This window comes from Podarcis bocagei, assembly GCF_964188305.1.
Source record: "Podarcis bocagei genome assembly, chromosome: 16".
Taxonomy (NCBI): Eukaryota; Metazoa; Chordata; class Lepidosauria; order Squamata; family Lacertidae; genus Podarcis; species Podarcis bocagei.
Window position 1 is genome coordinate 38,515,652 of NC_138142.1, and position 17,510 is coordinate 38,533,161.

Genomic DNA, 17,510 nt, shown 5'->3' on the forward strand with positions numbered 1-17,510 from the left:
AGTGGGGAGAATACCACACTCACATGGAAATAATAATAATAATAATAATAATAATAATAATAATAATAATAATAATAATTTATTTCTACCCCATCCATCTAAACTTCCCTAAACAGGACTGCCTTCAGATGTCTTCTAAATGTCATATAGTTTTTTATTTCTTTGACATCTGATGGGAGGGCATTCCACAGGGTGGGCACCACTACTGAGAAGGCCCTCTACCTGGTTCCCTGTAAATTCGCTTCTCGCAGTGAGGGAACCACCAGAAGGCCTTCAGCACTGGACCCTATTTGACTTCGCTGCAGGTTCATTCATTCTATCTTATGTGTTATTGCAAGTATTTTCCATCTTGTTGCTTTATTTTCATTTTATTCTGTCTTATATTTGTGACTTCCTTCGGGACTCCTTTGAGAAGGCCCTCAGCACTGGACCTCAGTGTCTGGGCAGAACGATGGGGGTGGAGACACTCTTTCAGGTATACTTAGGGGCTAACCTCCCAGTCTTAGAAAGTATAAACCTTTTGGCAATAGGCTCACCAAAAAATGCAGAGTTTGAGATGCAATGCCGTCCAAACAAATCAACATCAAGTGCAGAGAATCAGTCCAGCTCAAAATCATTGACATCCAGAGGCAAAATCCAGAAGCACCGGAAGCCAGAGGCCCCTTTTGCTTCCAGAAGTGAGAAGGGTCCAGAGGGAGACTTTATTTACTCTGGCCTCTTAGACCATAACACCAGTTGCAAGGAGATGCCTTACTCATGAATCATCTGGCAACTTTGAGTCTGTATATACATGCTATGTTGGCATAAAGGTGCCTGGCTTAAAACTGTCTATCAAAAACTTCACTCTTGTGGCCTATCCCCGCAACACCTACTCACTGTGGGCCCTACTAAAGCAAATAGTCTAATTGGTCAACGTCTAAAAGATATTGGCATCAGAACAACCTGGCCACTATAAGGAAATTTTGCCCTTGGTAAGTTCATTTCCCACCTTTCCATTTTGATTCTCTGGCCCCATATCTGCACAAACCTATTATCCCAAAATACAGATGTGCTTTTACACTTGCAAGACTGGATGTTTTGCCATCTGTGGTACTTGATGGTCGATTCCAAAAGATCCCGCCTGAGAAACGTCTTTGCCACTGTGGGGACGGTAGCACCAAAACAGTGGCACACGTTCTCTTGTCTTGCACTCTCTACAAAGACCTGAGGAACGAGATCATCATCCCACTCTTACTAACCATCCGAGGGTGCCCAACCACTGCCACAATGTCCTTTCTTCTATCAGATGAAAATGAGCAGATAACAGCAAAGGTTGCTAGGTTCATAGCAGGGGCAATCAGAATAAGGCCACTAACTGACTGCTGATTCAGGACTTTATATCAATTTTTCCTTTCTGTGTATACAGTGGTATCTCAGCTTAAGAACTTAATTCATTCTGGAGGTCTGTTCTTAACCTGAAACTGTTCTTAACCTGAAGCACCACTTTAGTTAATGGGGCCTCCTGCCGCCGCCGCACCGCCGGAGCACGATTTCTGTTCTCATGCTGAAGCAAAGTTCTTAACCTGAGGTAATATTTCTGGGTTAGCGGAGTCTGTAACCTGAAGCGTATGTAACCCGAGGTACCACTGTACTGTAATGTTTTATTGTTGCTATGGTCATTGGCTAATGCGAATAAAGTTTCATCTATCTATCATGCTGTGTTGGCAGTCTTCATTGATAGCTTTATGTACCATGAATTTGCTGGATACTTTTCAATAGCCATCCAAATTGCATATATGACTCCAGCTGTCCTTCTGATTGCATATATATTCTTTTAACTGGTTCTAATATTGTTTTTTTTAAAAAAATAATAATCGTGGAAACCACCATGGGTAGGATTGCCATATTTCAAGGAGTACAATTCCTGACACCTACAAAGTTGATGAATGTTTTTTTTTAAAGGAAACCAGCAAAATTATGGAGCTCTTTCCCTGCTTTTTCCATTGTGTTGCCATACATCTGGGTTCTTCCTGACATTTTTTTCTGATTTGGCAACATTCTCCCCTGATGCCATTTTTACACCAGAAAACCAGGACATGCCAGGAATTTTCCTGGTGTATGGCAAGCCTAACCATGGGGCTTTATGGTGAAGGAGTGGTAAGGAATCCAATGGAAGAGGCGGTGGTGGAGTTGGAATAAACATGATACTAAATAGATAAGGCAGCTCCCTGTTCTCAGAAGCTTACACTGCAATTTTAAGTGGTGCAACTGTCCAAGATACGGGAAGTGTTTTTTTGTGGTTGAGGAAGTAAGTTCTTCCTGATAGTTAAGGATACAGGGAGAAGATACTTATCTGTAAACAGTGGGGAGTTATAACTGGCTGTTGCTTAGCATTCCATTTATGAATTTGACTTCAACTTCCAAATGGAGAGCACTCATTATACAATTTGATGTCCACCAATATTTCATAAACACCTGGTCAACGTATGGTTTGAAATCTGATTTATTCACATCTTTACACTTGAGTTAGGATAAAGGGATTGTAGATGTCAGAGGCGCTGGGCTTGGGATGTCACACATGGCACACAGTATGACATCATATGGTAGGAGGAGGCCCAGTGGGACCCATCAAAGCCTCTAGAAGGCCTGACGAGGCCTGTTGTGGCCTCCAGAAGGCCCAATGGGGCCGTGGGAGGATGTGTGAGGGCCCACCACAGCCTCCGGAAGGCCCAACGAGCCTCATCAGGAGAGAGCCAGTGTGGTGTAGTGGTTAAGAGCGGTAGTCTCATAATCTGGGGAACCGGGTTCGCGTCTCCGCTCCTCCACCTGCAGCTGCTGGGTGATCTTGGGCTAGTCACACTGCTCTGAAGTCTCTCAGCCCCACTCACCTCACAGAGTGTTTGTTTGTTGTGGGGGGAGGAAGGGAAAGGAGAATGTTAGCCGCTTTGAGACTCCTTAAAGGGAGTGAAAGGCGGGATATCAAATCCAAACTCTTCTTCTTCTTCTTCTTCCAGAGGCTCCAACAAGCACCGGTGGGCCTTCCAGAGGCTGTGGCAGGCCCCCGTTTCACAGTAAAGGCACCCCACAGTGGCAGTGTAGCAGCAGTGTGGGGGTAGTGGCAGCAGTGGTACACAGCCAGGATTGAAGATACGTGTCCCAGCACCCAGAGCGGTGTGGAAGCCTGGCTAGCCGGCCCATGGGGCAAGGCTAGCCGCCCACAGGGCGAGCATCTTTGGCCACCCACCACCCATGTGGCGAGCGTGGGGGGGCTCTGCTAGTCGCCTGTGCAGGGAGCGTCCCTAACAGCTTGCCACCCATGCAGCAACCATCTGGGGGTGCTGCCCGCGCGGTGAGAGGGATGGGTGTGGTGCGGTGATGTCACATGCCCTCACGGTTGATACCCAGTGCGCACCGAACCCCGCAAACCCCCCTTCCTCTGCCAGTGTAAACAGCAGCAGCGGTGCACAGCAGATGGTAGCGGAGGCTGTGGGTCTGAGCACCCACAATAAAACGTAGGTGCTAGGATAAGGTTACCAGACATCCCCGTTTCCCAGGGACAGTCCCCAGATTTACAAATCAGTCCCCATATAAAATTTATTGAAGTTGAAAAGTGTCCCCGGATTCATTGAAAAAAATCTGGTAACCTTATCGCTAGGACTCCTAGGGGCCCCTAGAGTTGGCGCCACTGGCAGATGTTATAGCAGGCGTAGGCAAACTCTGGACCTCCAGATGTTTGGGACTACAGTTTCCATCATCCCTGACCACTGGTCCTGTTAGCTAGGGATGATGGGAATTGTAGTCCCTAACATCTCGAGAACCAGAGTTTGCCTATGCCTGTGTTATAGCATGGTCATCTCAAGAGGGATTGTACCTCACAGCAGTGCAGCTCTGGAGTCTCCACACCTGCCTTCAGCCAACCAACCAAGATCATTCTGTTTTTGTTCTCCTGTCCCGAGCCTTGTGCTAAAAAGGCCACAAACTTTTCATATGACATCATACCCAGTTACTCTAGGAAACTTCCAAATCTCCTTTCCTTCTTTACACCCCAGAATGGCAGGGAGGGACAGTTCTCTGGCATTGCCAATGGCTTTCAATGACCCTTTATTTTTCCTTAATGGCCTTAACTCAGCCAGGTTGTTTTACATAGGCTAGAGGAGGAATTTCTTGGCAGGTTGGGTTTTCCCTTCATATCCCAAATAATCAAAATCCAACTAGTATCTGGGATCTATAACACTATAAATATATGTCTAGCCAGTCATTTATTTGATCCATTCAATCCATCCGATTTGCATTAACTGCATTACTTGTTAAATACATTAATGAATCAATTAATTTTAACAGATAAAGGCAACAACCGAAGTCCATGATAAAACAAAAGCTATTTCGGATGGTAAAATTGTGTATGTGTAGAAAACCTCTGATGTGAATGTAGCCTATAGGAAGAAGAAGAAGAAGAAGAAGAAGTTGTTATTTATACCCTGCCCACTCTGGGCAGCTTCCAACAAAATATTAAAAATTCAATAAAATGCCAGACATTAAAAAATTCCCTAAACAAGGCTGCCTTCAGATGTCTTCTAAAAGTCAGATAGTTGTTTATTTCCTTGACATCTGATGGGAGGGCATTCCACAAGATGGGCGCCACTACCGAGAAGGCCCTCTGCCTGCTTCCCTGTAACCTCACTTCTCGCAGGGTGGGAACCACCAGAAGGCCCTCAGTACTGAACCTCAGGGTCTGGAATGAACGATGAAGGTGGAGACTCTCCTTCAGGTATACTGGGTCTGTAAAATTCACATCTAGTCTTGCCTCTCACCCTGCTCACCATTGGCATGTGGTTCCTGAGAAGTTCTACAAGAGGAAATGTAGCTTTTGGGCTGTATCAAGTGGCATTTTAAAAAGAAAAGAAAAATATATGATGTCATTTAATTTGGGCAGGTAAGGAATCCAATGAGAGATGAGGAGGAGGAGGATAAATGTTCTGGAGAATAGTCATCAAAATACTTTCATATGTGGTGAACTTGTAAAAGGGTAAAAGATTATTGGGAAATGATATATAATGAATTGGAAAAAATGTTTAAAAGTACCTTTCCCCAAAAAAACAAAGTCCTTTTTGTTGGGGATAATTCAGAGGGAAATTCCCAGGTGTCAAAAAATACTATTTATGTATGCTACTACTGCGGCCCGTGTTTTGTTACCCACAAAATGGAAAACGAGCGAGGTTCCAACCAAAGAAGAGTGGCAACTTATACTGATGGAATACACAGAAATTGCAGTTTTAACATATAGAATAAGAGAACAAGAATATACATTTAAAGAAGTCTGGAAAAAGTTTACTGAATATGAGTGAAAATTGTGTTCATTTGAAAATGCTGGCAGCATTAAGATAAATTCAACAGTATAAATAAGTTTTGATGGATGTAACAATGGTACTGACTGGTTTAGTTCATGTAAAATATGCAGGGATGTTTGGTATGCAAAATGAACCACGGAAATAGAAGAGAAGTCACTGATTTAAGATTGTTTAAATGAATATTTTGAAATGTAGAAAATTTACTTTAAAAATTGTGTGTGTGTGTGTGTGTGTATTTTGATATTCCACATTAATACCATTTTTTAAAGACCAGAAAGTCAGGGGGGTGTGCATTTTTGGGGGTGTTTCAATCACCCACACATTTTTTTGTCTTTGTTAAAGTGGTATTGGAGACTCCTGCTCTCAGAATTTTGAAGGAGGGGATATTTTTGTTGTGAGAACTCTCCCAACCCACCAAAGTCTGTTTTCCAGGTGTGACTATACAAATAGACAGAGCTCAAATCTAAACAAATTGAAAGCACTCAAGAGGGTGATCTTTATTTCACTGCTTTAGTAGAATCCCTCACCCACCAGGTAAGGTGGGGGCCAGAGATGCCCTTGTCATAGTACAAAGGACTCTTTAACATCTTCTCAAACAAAGAACGTTAAGCTAATTGGTTCTATTTTGTCACATCATTGCTTACATTGCTCATGCACACTCATGAAAAGCAACATTTTTGTCTATCAGGTTACCTTTAAAGTAGACTGTTCCATTGCCTCTACAACAGCCCATCTCTCTTATCTTCATCCTGCCTTGCCATGTCTCTCAAACCCATCAGGTCACATAAAAAAATGGCATTTCACATGTCCAGTCCATCCTTGGTCATGCTCAAATGCAAGCATTGTTCAAACAGCTACATCATTTGTTGCAGGAATTTATGTAAAGGTTGGGGGGGGTGCCACTCCAGCAGATAACCAGACTACCAAGATTGGCGCAATCACTTCTGCAGGTGTCCCCACAGAGCACTTCATCACAGTCTTTCCTATCTATTCAAGGCGCATTTGCTGCACATTATCACATGTGACAATTCACTGATGGACGTATCTACCAACAAAGGTCCATATAGTAAAAGCTATGGTTTTCCCAGTAGTGATGTATGGAAGTGAGAGCTGGACCATCAAGAAGGCTGATCGCCGAAGAATTGATGCTTTTGCTTTATGGTGCTGGAGGAGACTCTTGAGAGGCAGAATGAAAGTTTGTGGGGTGTGTTGCTTGGACCCAACAGGAAAATTGGGAGAGGTGTTGCACATTTAGCAAGCACATTAACAAGCTGAAACAGGAGGAAGATGGTGGGGTTCTCTGTGCCCTGTGTTTGATGAGGGTGGAAGGGGGCACATGTCATTCATCCCCTACTTCGGGGAGGATAGGGTTGGAAAAGTAGGTAGGGTAGGGTAGGGTAGAAGATAGGGAAAGGGGGAGGGGGATGAGTAGAAGGTTAGAAGGGTAGAAAGGAAAGAAGATAGAGAGGGGGAAGGAGTGGGTAGGGGAAGGAATAGTAGAAGGCTTGGAAGGAGGGAGGGCATGGTAGAAGGGTGGGAAGGGAAGGGGAGGGGAGAAAGGGGGAGGAGGGGAGGAAGAAGGTAGGGGAGGGGAAGTGGTGTGGGAGGAGCTGTCTGGAGCGAGAGAAGAAGCTGCGTCTCAAAGCCCAGTGTCCTTAATTTTCATCTGAGGGGTGTTGGAGGATATCTAACAAGTGTACACTCCTTCATGCCAACTGATGTACGGTGTATAAAAAGCCGCCACTTCTGCTCAACATCATGTGTGTACACATCCATTGCTACAAAGAACCCAACGTTAGTCCTATTCAGAGTAGATCCCTTCACAACTCATTTAGGCTGCTGGTTTCCAATAGGTTTACTCCAAGTAGAACTTAGACGAGTGTTTATCAACAAATCCACACATCTAAAAAATAATAATCCGAATAACATAGAAATGACAGAGAACTGACTTAATTGATTGATATAGTGCATTTATATTCTTCCTTCCCCCCCAGGAACTCAAAGTGGCCTACGTGGTTCTCCCCTTCCTCATTTTATCCCTACAACAATCCTGTTAGATAGATTAGGCTGAACACAAGGTCACACTCAATGGGCTTCAGTGTCAAAAGTGGATTTGAACCCTGGTTTCCCACATCCAGTCCAGCACCCTAAGGACTGTACCACAAGAGTCTCTCAACCTATGGATAAACAAGTGCAGTAGCAATTGGGACAGGATATATTCTGATTTGCTTATCTTTAGCAAAGCCCACCCTTCAATACATCGCCCATCAGGAGCCCCCACAAATATGTGAGGCACCGCTACAAAGCAGCATCACAGGAACTTACTCATTAGGTGGAGCACCTTCATTAAGCTGTTTACGCTCTGTAAAATAACTAGTGATACAAAAGTGAGATATGGATCTCATGATTTGTCTGACATCTTGGGTTTGATGAGGCCGACAGTTAAGGGAAGTTGTAACTGTGCCACTCACCATTCCTGGGGTGCCTCACTTCCCATAGGAGTGGCCAGAAGATGGGTATAAAGAGGAGCTCTGGTCCCCAAGCTCATCATTCGAATCCATTGAGACTTCTCCATCGTTCCAGCACATCTGCTAAACAAGGTAAGCTCAATGCTCAGATCATCCTCCTTCCTTTGAATGGATGGAAACATCTTCAGCTATGCACTGATGCAATGATAATGCTATTTGGGTAGGAGGCTGCAAAGGGTTGATTCGGGTTTTTGATACAGTGTGCAATTCCTTCCAATCATTGGAGGGAGAGGGACTTTTTTCTCGATGCAGATGAGAAGTGGCTTGATTTCCAACAGTTCTCCCTTTGTTCTCTGGGTATTTGCTGCTAAGCTTTGGGGTGAAATATTGGTGCACAGTGTAGCTACTGTATCCACCAACATGCACAAGCTTGTTGTAATTGGAATTGGGCGACAGTACTTGAGCAGCAGAGGTCACAGCAGATGAATTGGTGTGTCCTGCCCAACAGCAATGCTTGAATGATAGTTGCAGCTAAGCCAAAGTTTTCTTCAAGGCATTTTAATCCTTTTAAATTAAAGGATTAATCTGTCAGACAAAAATTCACCCAGGAATTGTTTCCGGCAGAGGCCTTATACATCCATGCACAGTTTGCAGGGCCAGACCTGCTTTACTTGTGTAGAGGAGCAATGTTATCCCATTATCTGACCTCCATATTTACACCAGATAAATGGTTTGGCTTGTTAGCTTGCAGTCATCCAGGTAAGCACTGAGGAAGCAGATTCAAGGAAGATAGTACAGGAAACAGCTGAAGCTAGTGAGTCTGGAGGTGGTCAATCAGTGTCTGAGTTCCATCACTGCAAAGGAGGAACAAAATAGAAAAAAGGGGATACAGGACAATACAATCTGACAATACAACATGGCACGTCAATACAACATGGTTATGTTCTACATGTGGGGAAATCTTTTGCACTGGCTGGATACGTTTACATGACAGCTAGAAACATATCCATCCATCTACCTACCTACCTATAGCTCTCAAAATTTGTATGCTATTCAGTTGTTTGCAAAATAAGGTTGTTGTGTTTTTTTAAAAAAAGAAACAGTAAAACTTTCCATTTTTTTAATGAAAACATTCAAAGGATAATTAAAATAACCAATAAGCTAAAAGCCACATTAAACCATCATTGTTTCTCAATAGGCTTGATTAAAGAAAGATATTTTAGCAGGGGCAGAAAATACTACTGCAACCTGATATCAACTGTCAGGAAGTTCTGAAATGTGGGTGGTGCAAACACTAAAATATCAATTTCTTAGAAATGTGCAATGAGTACCATGTGGCATCTGTAAGAGTGCCAGTTTCAGAGATCAAAGTGTTTAAATCAATGGACATTTATGGAGAAAGGAAACTGGTCCTGAACTGTCTCTCCTTCCTGACACACGCACAAACAAACCAACACACAAACATGCGTTCACCTCCCTGGTGCTGCAGCCTGGACACAAGTTGACCACCATGAGAATGAGGCCCTTTCAGTGGCGTAGCGTGGGGGGTGCAGGGGGGGCCGGCCGCACCGGGCGCAACATCTGTGGGTTAGGGTTAGGGGGCGCAAATCCACGGGTTAGGGGGCGCAAATTACTTGCATTGCCCCGGGTGCCGACAACCCACGCTACGCCACTGGGCCCTTTGAGAAATGAGCATTGCAGCCAGCAGTGTGCATTAACTATGCTTTCTCCACTTTCCAGGTCTAACACACCACACAAAAGCCGAAAGATGAGCAAGCAAAGACAAAGCAGGGGTGGCTGTTGCTGCTGCGGCAGTTCAAGGGGCGGCTGCTGCTGCTGCTCTGGAGGTGGAGGATATGGCGGCGGCGGACAGTCCGGCGGAGTCATCGTTATACCAAGCGGAGGTGGATATGGAGGTGGCCAGCAAAAGATCCCAATGGTTGTTGGCGGAGGATCTGGAGGAGTTTGCTGTGGAGCCAGTAGCGGTGGCGCAGTGTGCTGTGGATCATCCGGCGGTGGTGGCCAGTCTTCTGGGTGTTGCATTGGAGGTGGAATGGGTGGTGGATATGGAGGTGGATATGGATATGGCCAGCAAAAGATCCCCATAGTTGTTGGTGGAGGATCTGGAGGGGTTTGCTGTGGAGCTAGCGGCGGCCGTGGTGGTGCAGTATGTTGCAGCTCGTCCGGCTCCGGTGGCGCAGTTTGTTGTAGCTCATCCGGTGGTGGAAGCTCAGGTGGGGTTAAGGTGATTGGAGGAGGATACGGTGGAGGAGGATACAGTGGCGGCAGTGGGAAAACCATTGTCGTGCCTGGTGGAAGCAGTGGTGGTGGCAGTGGTGGAGCTGTCTGCTGCAGCAGTGGCAGTGGCGGAGCTGTGTGCTGCAGCAGCGGCGGATCTGGTGGTGGATACTCACAGACCAAGTGCCCCATTGTCGTCCCACCATGCATTGGGTCAACGAAACAGGTCTGCCCATTGCCAAGCATCAAGTAAAATGCAACATTTGCCAAACAACCCAAGCGAACTTTGCTACCTCGCATCAGCATCCTGACAACAACATGTTAAACCCAGGACACTTCTGCATGTTGCTTTCTTTGCTCTTTCATTCTTCAATGGCATTTTATGCTTGCATGTTCAATGTGTGGCTCATTCTTCAATGTAACTTATGAATGGCTGTGTGTGTTTGCGGTGGATGGGAGTTTCCTCATCCACCTACCCCTGCTGATTTCCTTGCTTCAATTTCCCATAATGCATGGGAGAGAATAAAATTTATTCCAGAATCAACACATCTGCAGTGTCTTCTTCCATCACCCCATTGCCATTGTCATAATTCATCACACCTCCATGCTTCCCCCAAATTTTCAAATTTTGCTGCATATTATAGTTATTCTACACCTTATCTTCAACACAATTTTCTCAGATAAGATCTCCTGCTGTTCTTATTCAAAGCATACTTGTGTTTTAACAAGATCACAGTAGGTTTTTTAAAAAAGAAACAATCTATGAACATTCCCCACAACTCCTTAAAGTCTGCCTCATCCTTATCTCTAATTCTACTTGTTAAACTTGCCAATTCTGAAAAATTCCATAAATTTCAGCTACCAATCTTCTAAAAAACCAAAAAAAAACAAATCTTTACTTGGTACAAAAAGGAAGACAAAGAGCAGCCAGGTTGGAATCTATAGTGAAAGAAATCCATAAATGGAGGACTACCACAGAGAAGATCCAGTTCCTCACACCTGCTTATGGACTTCTCTCGGAGGTGGCAGGAAAAGGAGGACGTCAATTGATGATCTCAGTATCTGGGTAGCTGCACATGGGGAAAGGTGGGGTGTTTTAGGTGGTTCCTAAGCTGTATAAAATTGAAAAGTTTGGAACCAATCCTGATGGATTTGAAGGAACCTTTCTTCGATCCAGTTCCAAACTCAGGAAGTACAGCTAAGGTACACACACAACTCAGGCAGTTTCAATCTATTCCACACAAGAATGTCCATCACTCAATAACACAACATGTGATAAAGGAATACACATGGATGTTAAAGGTCAGTGGAGCGGCTTTCACTCTAGGGAACTCCCATCAAACCTGGACAGCAGTGGTTATTGGTCCCCAATGGGACTGGTAGGGCAGAAGGTTGGGAATCCTCCAGTAGACTGTGTCAGAGTCAGGAAGAGTCAGTTTGGTCAGTTTGGTTCCCCCCGCCTCTCTCTCTCTCTCTCTCTCTCTCTCTCTCTCTCTCTCTCTCTCTCTCTCTCATATATATAATTTTAAATACTCATTTTTACATCCCTAAAATATCAATGACTTCCCTTCTTCTCTTTCCATGGTTCATTTTACAGGTCATACAACCCTGCATATTTTACAAAAACAATACCATTCAGTATGCGCTTATTGCATCCATCAAAACTTATTTACACTGTTGAATTCATCTTAATGCTGCCAACGTTTTCAGCTATACACAATTATTTCCCATATATTTAATAAACGTTTTCCAGTCTCCTCTAAATGTATGTTCTTCTTGTTCTTTTATTATATATGTTAAGTCTGCAAGCTGCACATATTCTTTCAACAAGTTGCCATTCTTCTTTGGTTGGGACGTCGCTCGTTTTCCATTTTGGGGCTAGCAAAACATAGGCCGCAGTAAGGTAAAGGTAAAGGACTCCTGACAGTTAAGTCCAGTTGCGAATGACTGTGGGTTTGCAGCTCTCATCTCACTTTGCTGGCCGAGGGACCCGGCGTTTGTCTGCAGACAGTTTTTCCGGGTCATGTGGCCATCATGACTAAGCAGCTTCTGGCGAAAACAGAGCAGTGCACAGAAACACCGGAGTGGTACCTATTTATCCAGTTCCGCTTTTTGGCGTGCTTTCAAACTGCACCTTCCTGCCAGAGTGGTACCTATTTATCTACTTCCACTTTTTGGCGTGCTTTCAAACTGCTAGGTTGGCAGGAGCTGGGACCGAACAACAGGAGCTCACCCCATCATGGGGATTCGAACTGCTGACTTTCCTAGTGGCAAGCCCAAGAGGCAAGCCCAAAAATAACCCTTTTTGACACCTGGGAATTTCAGTCTGAATTATTCCCGACAGAAAGGACTCCGGGTTTTAGGGGGAAAGTACTTTTACAGTGGTACCTCTGGATACGAAAGGGATCCGTTCTGGAGCCCTGTTTGCATCCTGAAGCGAACGCAACCCACGTCTGCGCAGGTCACGATTCGCCACTTCTGCGCATGCGCGTGACATCATTTTGACTGTCTGCGCATGCGCGAGCGGCGAAACCTGGAAGTAACGTGTTCTGTTACTTCCAGGTTGCCACGGAGCGCAACCCGAAAGCGCTCAACCTGAAGCAACTTCAACCCAAGGTATGACTGTAAACATTTTTTCTTCTTCAATTCATTATGGATCATTTCCAAATACTCTTTTACCCTTTTACAAGTTCACCGCATATAAAAGATTGTGCTAGTTTGGTCCTCATTCTCTTCCTTGTTGTGTCCTACAAAGATGGCACTGATGGCTAAGGATGAGGAAGCTGATAAGCAGGACAACCCCCTGGACTTGTAGGCAGACATGTGGGAGACTACAGAGACTGAGGTTGGTAGGGCAGGGTCTCATTCACTCACAGGGCACTTTACAATATAAAAACACACTGTAATAACAAACTAAAACAATAACCCACCAAACACGGTTTGAAAGGCCATAGATCATTTAATTAGCCAAAGGCCTGGGAGAAGAGAAATGTTTTTGCCTAGCATCTAAAGATGTTTAGTGAGAGCACCAGGCAAGGCTCCCTAGGGATAGCACAATCATGATTACCATGATTTAGAGTCTACATAGCTTATATTATTACACTGCCCCTTTAAAAAACCTACAACATTCCCTGTGGGGAGAGTCAGATCCTGCTTGCAGATTTCCTAGGGAATCTGATGGGCCACTGTGAGGTTAGATCTTTAGGATCCTGGACTAGATGGTCCACTGGCCTGATGCATCTGCAGGGCTATTCTTCTGTAGTGTAGTGGTTAAGAGCGGTGGACTCGTAATCTGGTGAACTGGGTTCGCGTCTCCGCTCCTCCACTTGCAGCTGCTGGGTGACCTTGGGCCAGTCACACTTCTCTGAAGTCTCTCAGCCCCAGTCACCTCACAGAGTGTTTGTTGTGGGGGAGGAAGGGAAAGGGGAATGTTAGCCGCTTTGAGACTCCTTTGGGTAGTGATAAAGCGGGATATCAAATCCAAACTCTTCTCCTCCTCCTCCTCCTCCTCCTCTTCTTCTTCTTCTTCTTCTTCTTCTTCTTCTTCTTCTTCTTCTGTCCTCATCCTCTTTCTTCCAGCTGTGAAAGGCTATTAGCCACGTTAGTTAAATAGGTCCAGATAAGCATAGGAACAGAGGAAACTGCCTTACACAGAGTCAGGCCATTGGTCCATCTAGTTCAGATTTCTCTACAGTGGTACCTCGGTTTAAGAACAGTCCGGTTTAAGAACAATTTGGTTTACAAACTCCGCAAAACTGGAAGTTGTGTCTTGGTTTGGGAATTTTACCTTGGTCTAACTACAAAATCCGAATGGTGGAAGGGCACTGGCGGTGGGAGGCCTCATTAGGGAAAGCGCACCTTGGTTTAAGAATGGTTTCAGTTTAAGAACGGTCTTCCGGAATGGATTAAGTTCGTGAACCGAGGTACCACTGTATATTCATTTTCTGTCTGTCTCCATGGTTTCAGGCAAGCAAAATTCCCAGTCCTACCTGGTGATTCTAGGGATTGAACCTTCTGCATGAAAAATGCATGCGCACCAGCTAAGCTATATTCCTTCCTTATTCACTTCTCATGAAGGAGAAGACAATCAGTGGCTACTGGTCACAAGGACTATGTTCTGCCTCCACTGTATGCCTCTGAATCCTAGTTTCTAGGAATCACAGGTGGGAAGAATCATAAAATAGAATTGTAGAGTTGGAAGAGACCCTGAGGGTTATCTAGTCAAACACTCTGCTATTTATTTATTTACTTACCTACCTACCTACCTACCACTCTAAACCCAAAGGTCTCAGGGCAGTTCACAGAATAAAATCAACATATAAAATCACAAAATACATAATCAAAATAAAAACATCAACCCAATAACCCCGCTGGCAACTCCCCCCCCCCCCCAGCATTTTAAAAGGGCATAGGATGTAAATCAGATCAACCGAAGGCCTGGTTAAAAAGGAACGTTTTTGCCTGGTGCCTAAAGGTGTGTAATGAAGGGGCCAGGCAAACTTCTCTGCAGAGAGCAATCCACAGACGGGGAGCCACTGCCGAGAAGGCCCCGTTCTTGATCTGCCACCCTCCGGACCTCTGGAGGAGGAGGCACATGAAAAAGGCTTCAGAAGATGATCTCAGGGTCCAGGTAGGTTCATATGGAAAGAGGCGGTCCTTGAGGTATTGCAGTCCTGAGCTATTTAAGGCTTTATAGATCAAAACCAGCACTTTGAATTGGGTCTGGAAACTAAGTGGTAGCCAGTGCAATTGGACCGGGATCGGTGTAATAGGTTCAAACCATCTTGCTCCAGTGAGCAACCTGGCTGCTGAATTCTGCACCAGCTGAAGTTTCTGAACCATCTTCAGAGGTAGACATATGTATAACACATTACAGTAATCTAACCTTGACGTTACCAGAGCATAGGCAACAGTAGTTAGGCTGTCCCTGTCACCAGAGCAAGACGGAACCATTAATGAGCACTCTTTTTGGGGGGGGGGGTTAAAAAATTATTACTTTTTTACATTTTTTTACATTTTAACTTTAACAATTTCAAACATTAAAATAAAAGGTTCTTTTGAACCTTCAGATCTCCTTCCCTCCCTCCATGGGTTCCATATTTAAGATTAAATTTGCTGCATCTTTTACCATTGTCCATCTGTTCTAGTTCCATAGTTAAAGGTAAAGGTACCCCTGACCTTTAGGTATAAATTATTATTATTGTTGTTGTTGTTTTTGTTGTTGTTGTTGTCATCATTATCATTATCACCATCATCATCATCATCATCATCATCATCATCATATCCAGCAGAGCTCTTCTTGTGCCATTTTACATTGTGAACTGTCCTGTGATCTTCTACTATCCAATTCAATACAAATTGAATAAATGACCCATGGGGTCCCTTCCAATTCTACAATTCTATGATTCTTTGGGACGTGGGTAGTGCTGTGGGTTAAACCACAGAGCCTAGGACTTGCCGATCAGAAGGTCGGTGGTTTGAATCCCCACGACGGGGTGAGCTCCCGTTGCTCGGTCCCTGCTCCTGCCCACCTAGCAGTTCGAAAGCACACAGTGCAAGTAGATAAATAAGTACCGCTCCAGCAGGAAGGTAAACTACATTTCTGCGTGCTGCTCTGGTTCACCAGAAGCGGCTTAGTCATGCTGGCCACATCACCCGGAAGCTGTACGCCGGCTCCCTCGGCCAATAAAGCGAGATGAGCGCTGCAACCCCAGAGTCGTCTGCGACTGGACCTAATAGACAGGGGTCCCTTTACCTTTTTATGATTCTTTACTTCATTGTCCCCTTTTCCCTCTAGTGGCCAAAATGAGAAACAACTCCCAGCAATCAAGCGGTGGATGAAAAACGTACATCATTTGGCAGCTGGAGGCTTGTCAGGAGTGGGAATGGAATGTCCCAGCAACCAGACAATGGTGCCGGCTTCTCATGTTTGGAATGCATGACTCATCCAGCTTCAGGCCAAACTGTTCTTGGATTTGGATGTTCCACTCTGCGGTGAGGTGCCAGGAAGCCACAGGCTTAAGTGGGGCATGTTGAACCTCACCAGTTGATGCTGAAGTTGGAACATCCCAGAATCCAGAAGCAATTGGCCAATGACACTCCAGCAGCTGTGATGCTAGACAGTTGGAAAAAGACTGAGGAATGTCTTCTTTCCAGGTTTGGAGGAGCATGCTGGATGCTCAGGTGAGAGGAGACCCATGATCAGTTAGTCACAACATCAAAGAAAGCTCTGCATGCCCATAAACAGAGAATTGTTACTTGGGAATGAGGATAGATCTGTCAGTAAGACTATGGACATATCATCTTAATATCTATCATTGGGCTTCCAATAGGCATGCTCACTAACTAAGCTGCATTCCTTCTCTATTAACTTCTCATGACTGCTGGTCACAATCGCTATGCTCCGCCTGCACAGTTGAGAACAATATGCCTCTGAATACTAGTTGTGAGGAATTCCAAGTGTAGAGAGTGCTGGAATGCAGAGGGCCGGGAGGCCAGCCGGCTAGCCCTGGCTGGACTGTCTCCTTCCAGCCTTGCCACTGTGAAGATCATCACCTCTGCTCCGACGTAAATAAGTGACCTGGGCTTCTGAGCCAGGGCACACTATCAGCAGATTGAACTGCGCACACAGAATAGGCATGAGGCTTGTGGAAACATACTATAACTACAGCTTTATTAATCATAAATCAGGACAAAGAAACATGTCGTCTCTCTCATGTCATCTCAGAGAGAACAGCTAAAAGCAAAAGCTTTACACAACTGAAGTTCCCAGCTTACTGTGCTGGAATGTAAACAGACATGTGACACACAACAATCCCATGCCTGTTCCTTAAAGTGGAATGGCAGTGTCAACAGAGATTTGCTATTATTAATAAAAATAATCAATTTTCTATGCCACCCTCCATCTGAAGATCACGGGGCACTTTACAATATAAAAATATATAAATTCGTACCGCAATAATGAGCAAAAACAATGCCACCCAACACAAATGTTAAAAGATCAACGATTGTGTAGTAAGTCAGGAGCGATGTTTTCAACTGGCGCCTAAAGAAATGCAACACGGACAGCATGCCCTAGGGATAGCATTCAACAAGTGGGGAGCCAACGCAGAAAAGGCCGGTTCTCAAGTTTGATGCTCTCTGGACCTCTCACGGAGGAGGCACATGGAGAAAGGTCTCGGATGATGATTACAGGGTTTGAGATATTTCACATGGGGAGTAGATGACCCCACTCAGCAGCTTCATGAAGATGTTAGACAGCATGGAGGATTAAACTGAACCCTAAGGAGCCCCATGGGTTAAATCACAGAGCCTAGGGCTTGCCGATCAGAAGGTCAGCGGTTCAAATCCCCACGATGGGGTAAGCTCCCATTGCTCGGTCCCTGCTCCTGCCAACCTAACAGTTCGAAAGCACGTCAAAGTGCAAGTAGATAAACAGGTACCGCTCTGGCAGGAAGGTAAACAGCGTTTCTGTGTG

The 17,510-nt window shown here is 44.9% G+C and overlaps 1 protein-coding gene across 1 annotated transcript; it reads left to right on the forward strand.

Annotated features, from left to right (window-relative positions):
* The first annotated feature begins 7,769 nt into the window (after positions 1 to 7,769).
* On the forward strand, positions 7,770 to 10,577 carry LOC308575226 (uncharacterized protein). Its single transcript, XM_081173863.1, has 2 exons — positions 7,770 to 7,927; positions 9,536 to 10,577. Exon 2 carries the CDS (start codon positions 9,564 to 9,566, stop codon positions 10,284 to 10,286), a length of 723 nt encoding a protein of 240 aa, XP_081029989.1. The 5' UTR covers positions 7,770 to 7,927; positions 9,536 to 9,563; the 3' UTR covers positions 10,287 to 10,577.
* The last annotated feature ends 6,933 nt before the right edge of the window (positions 10,578 to 17,510 follow it).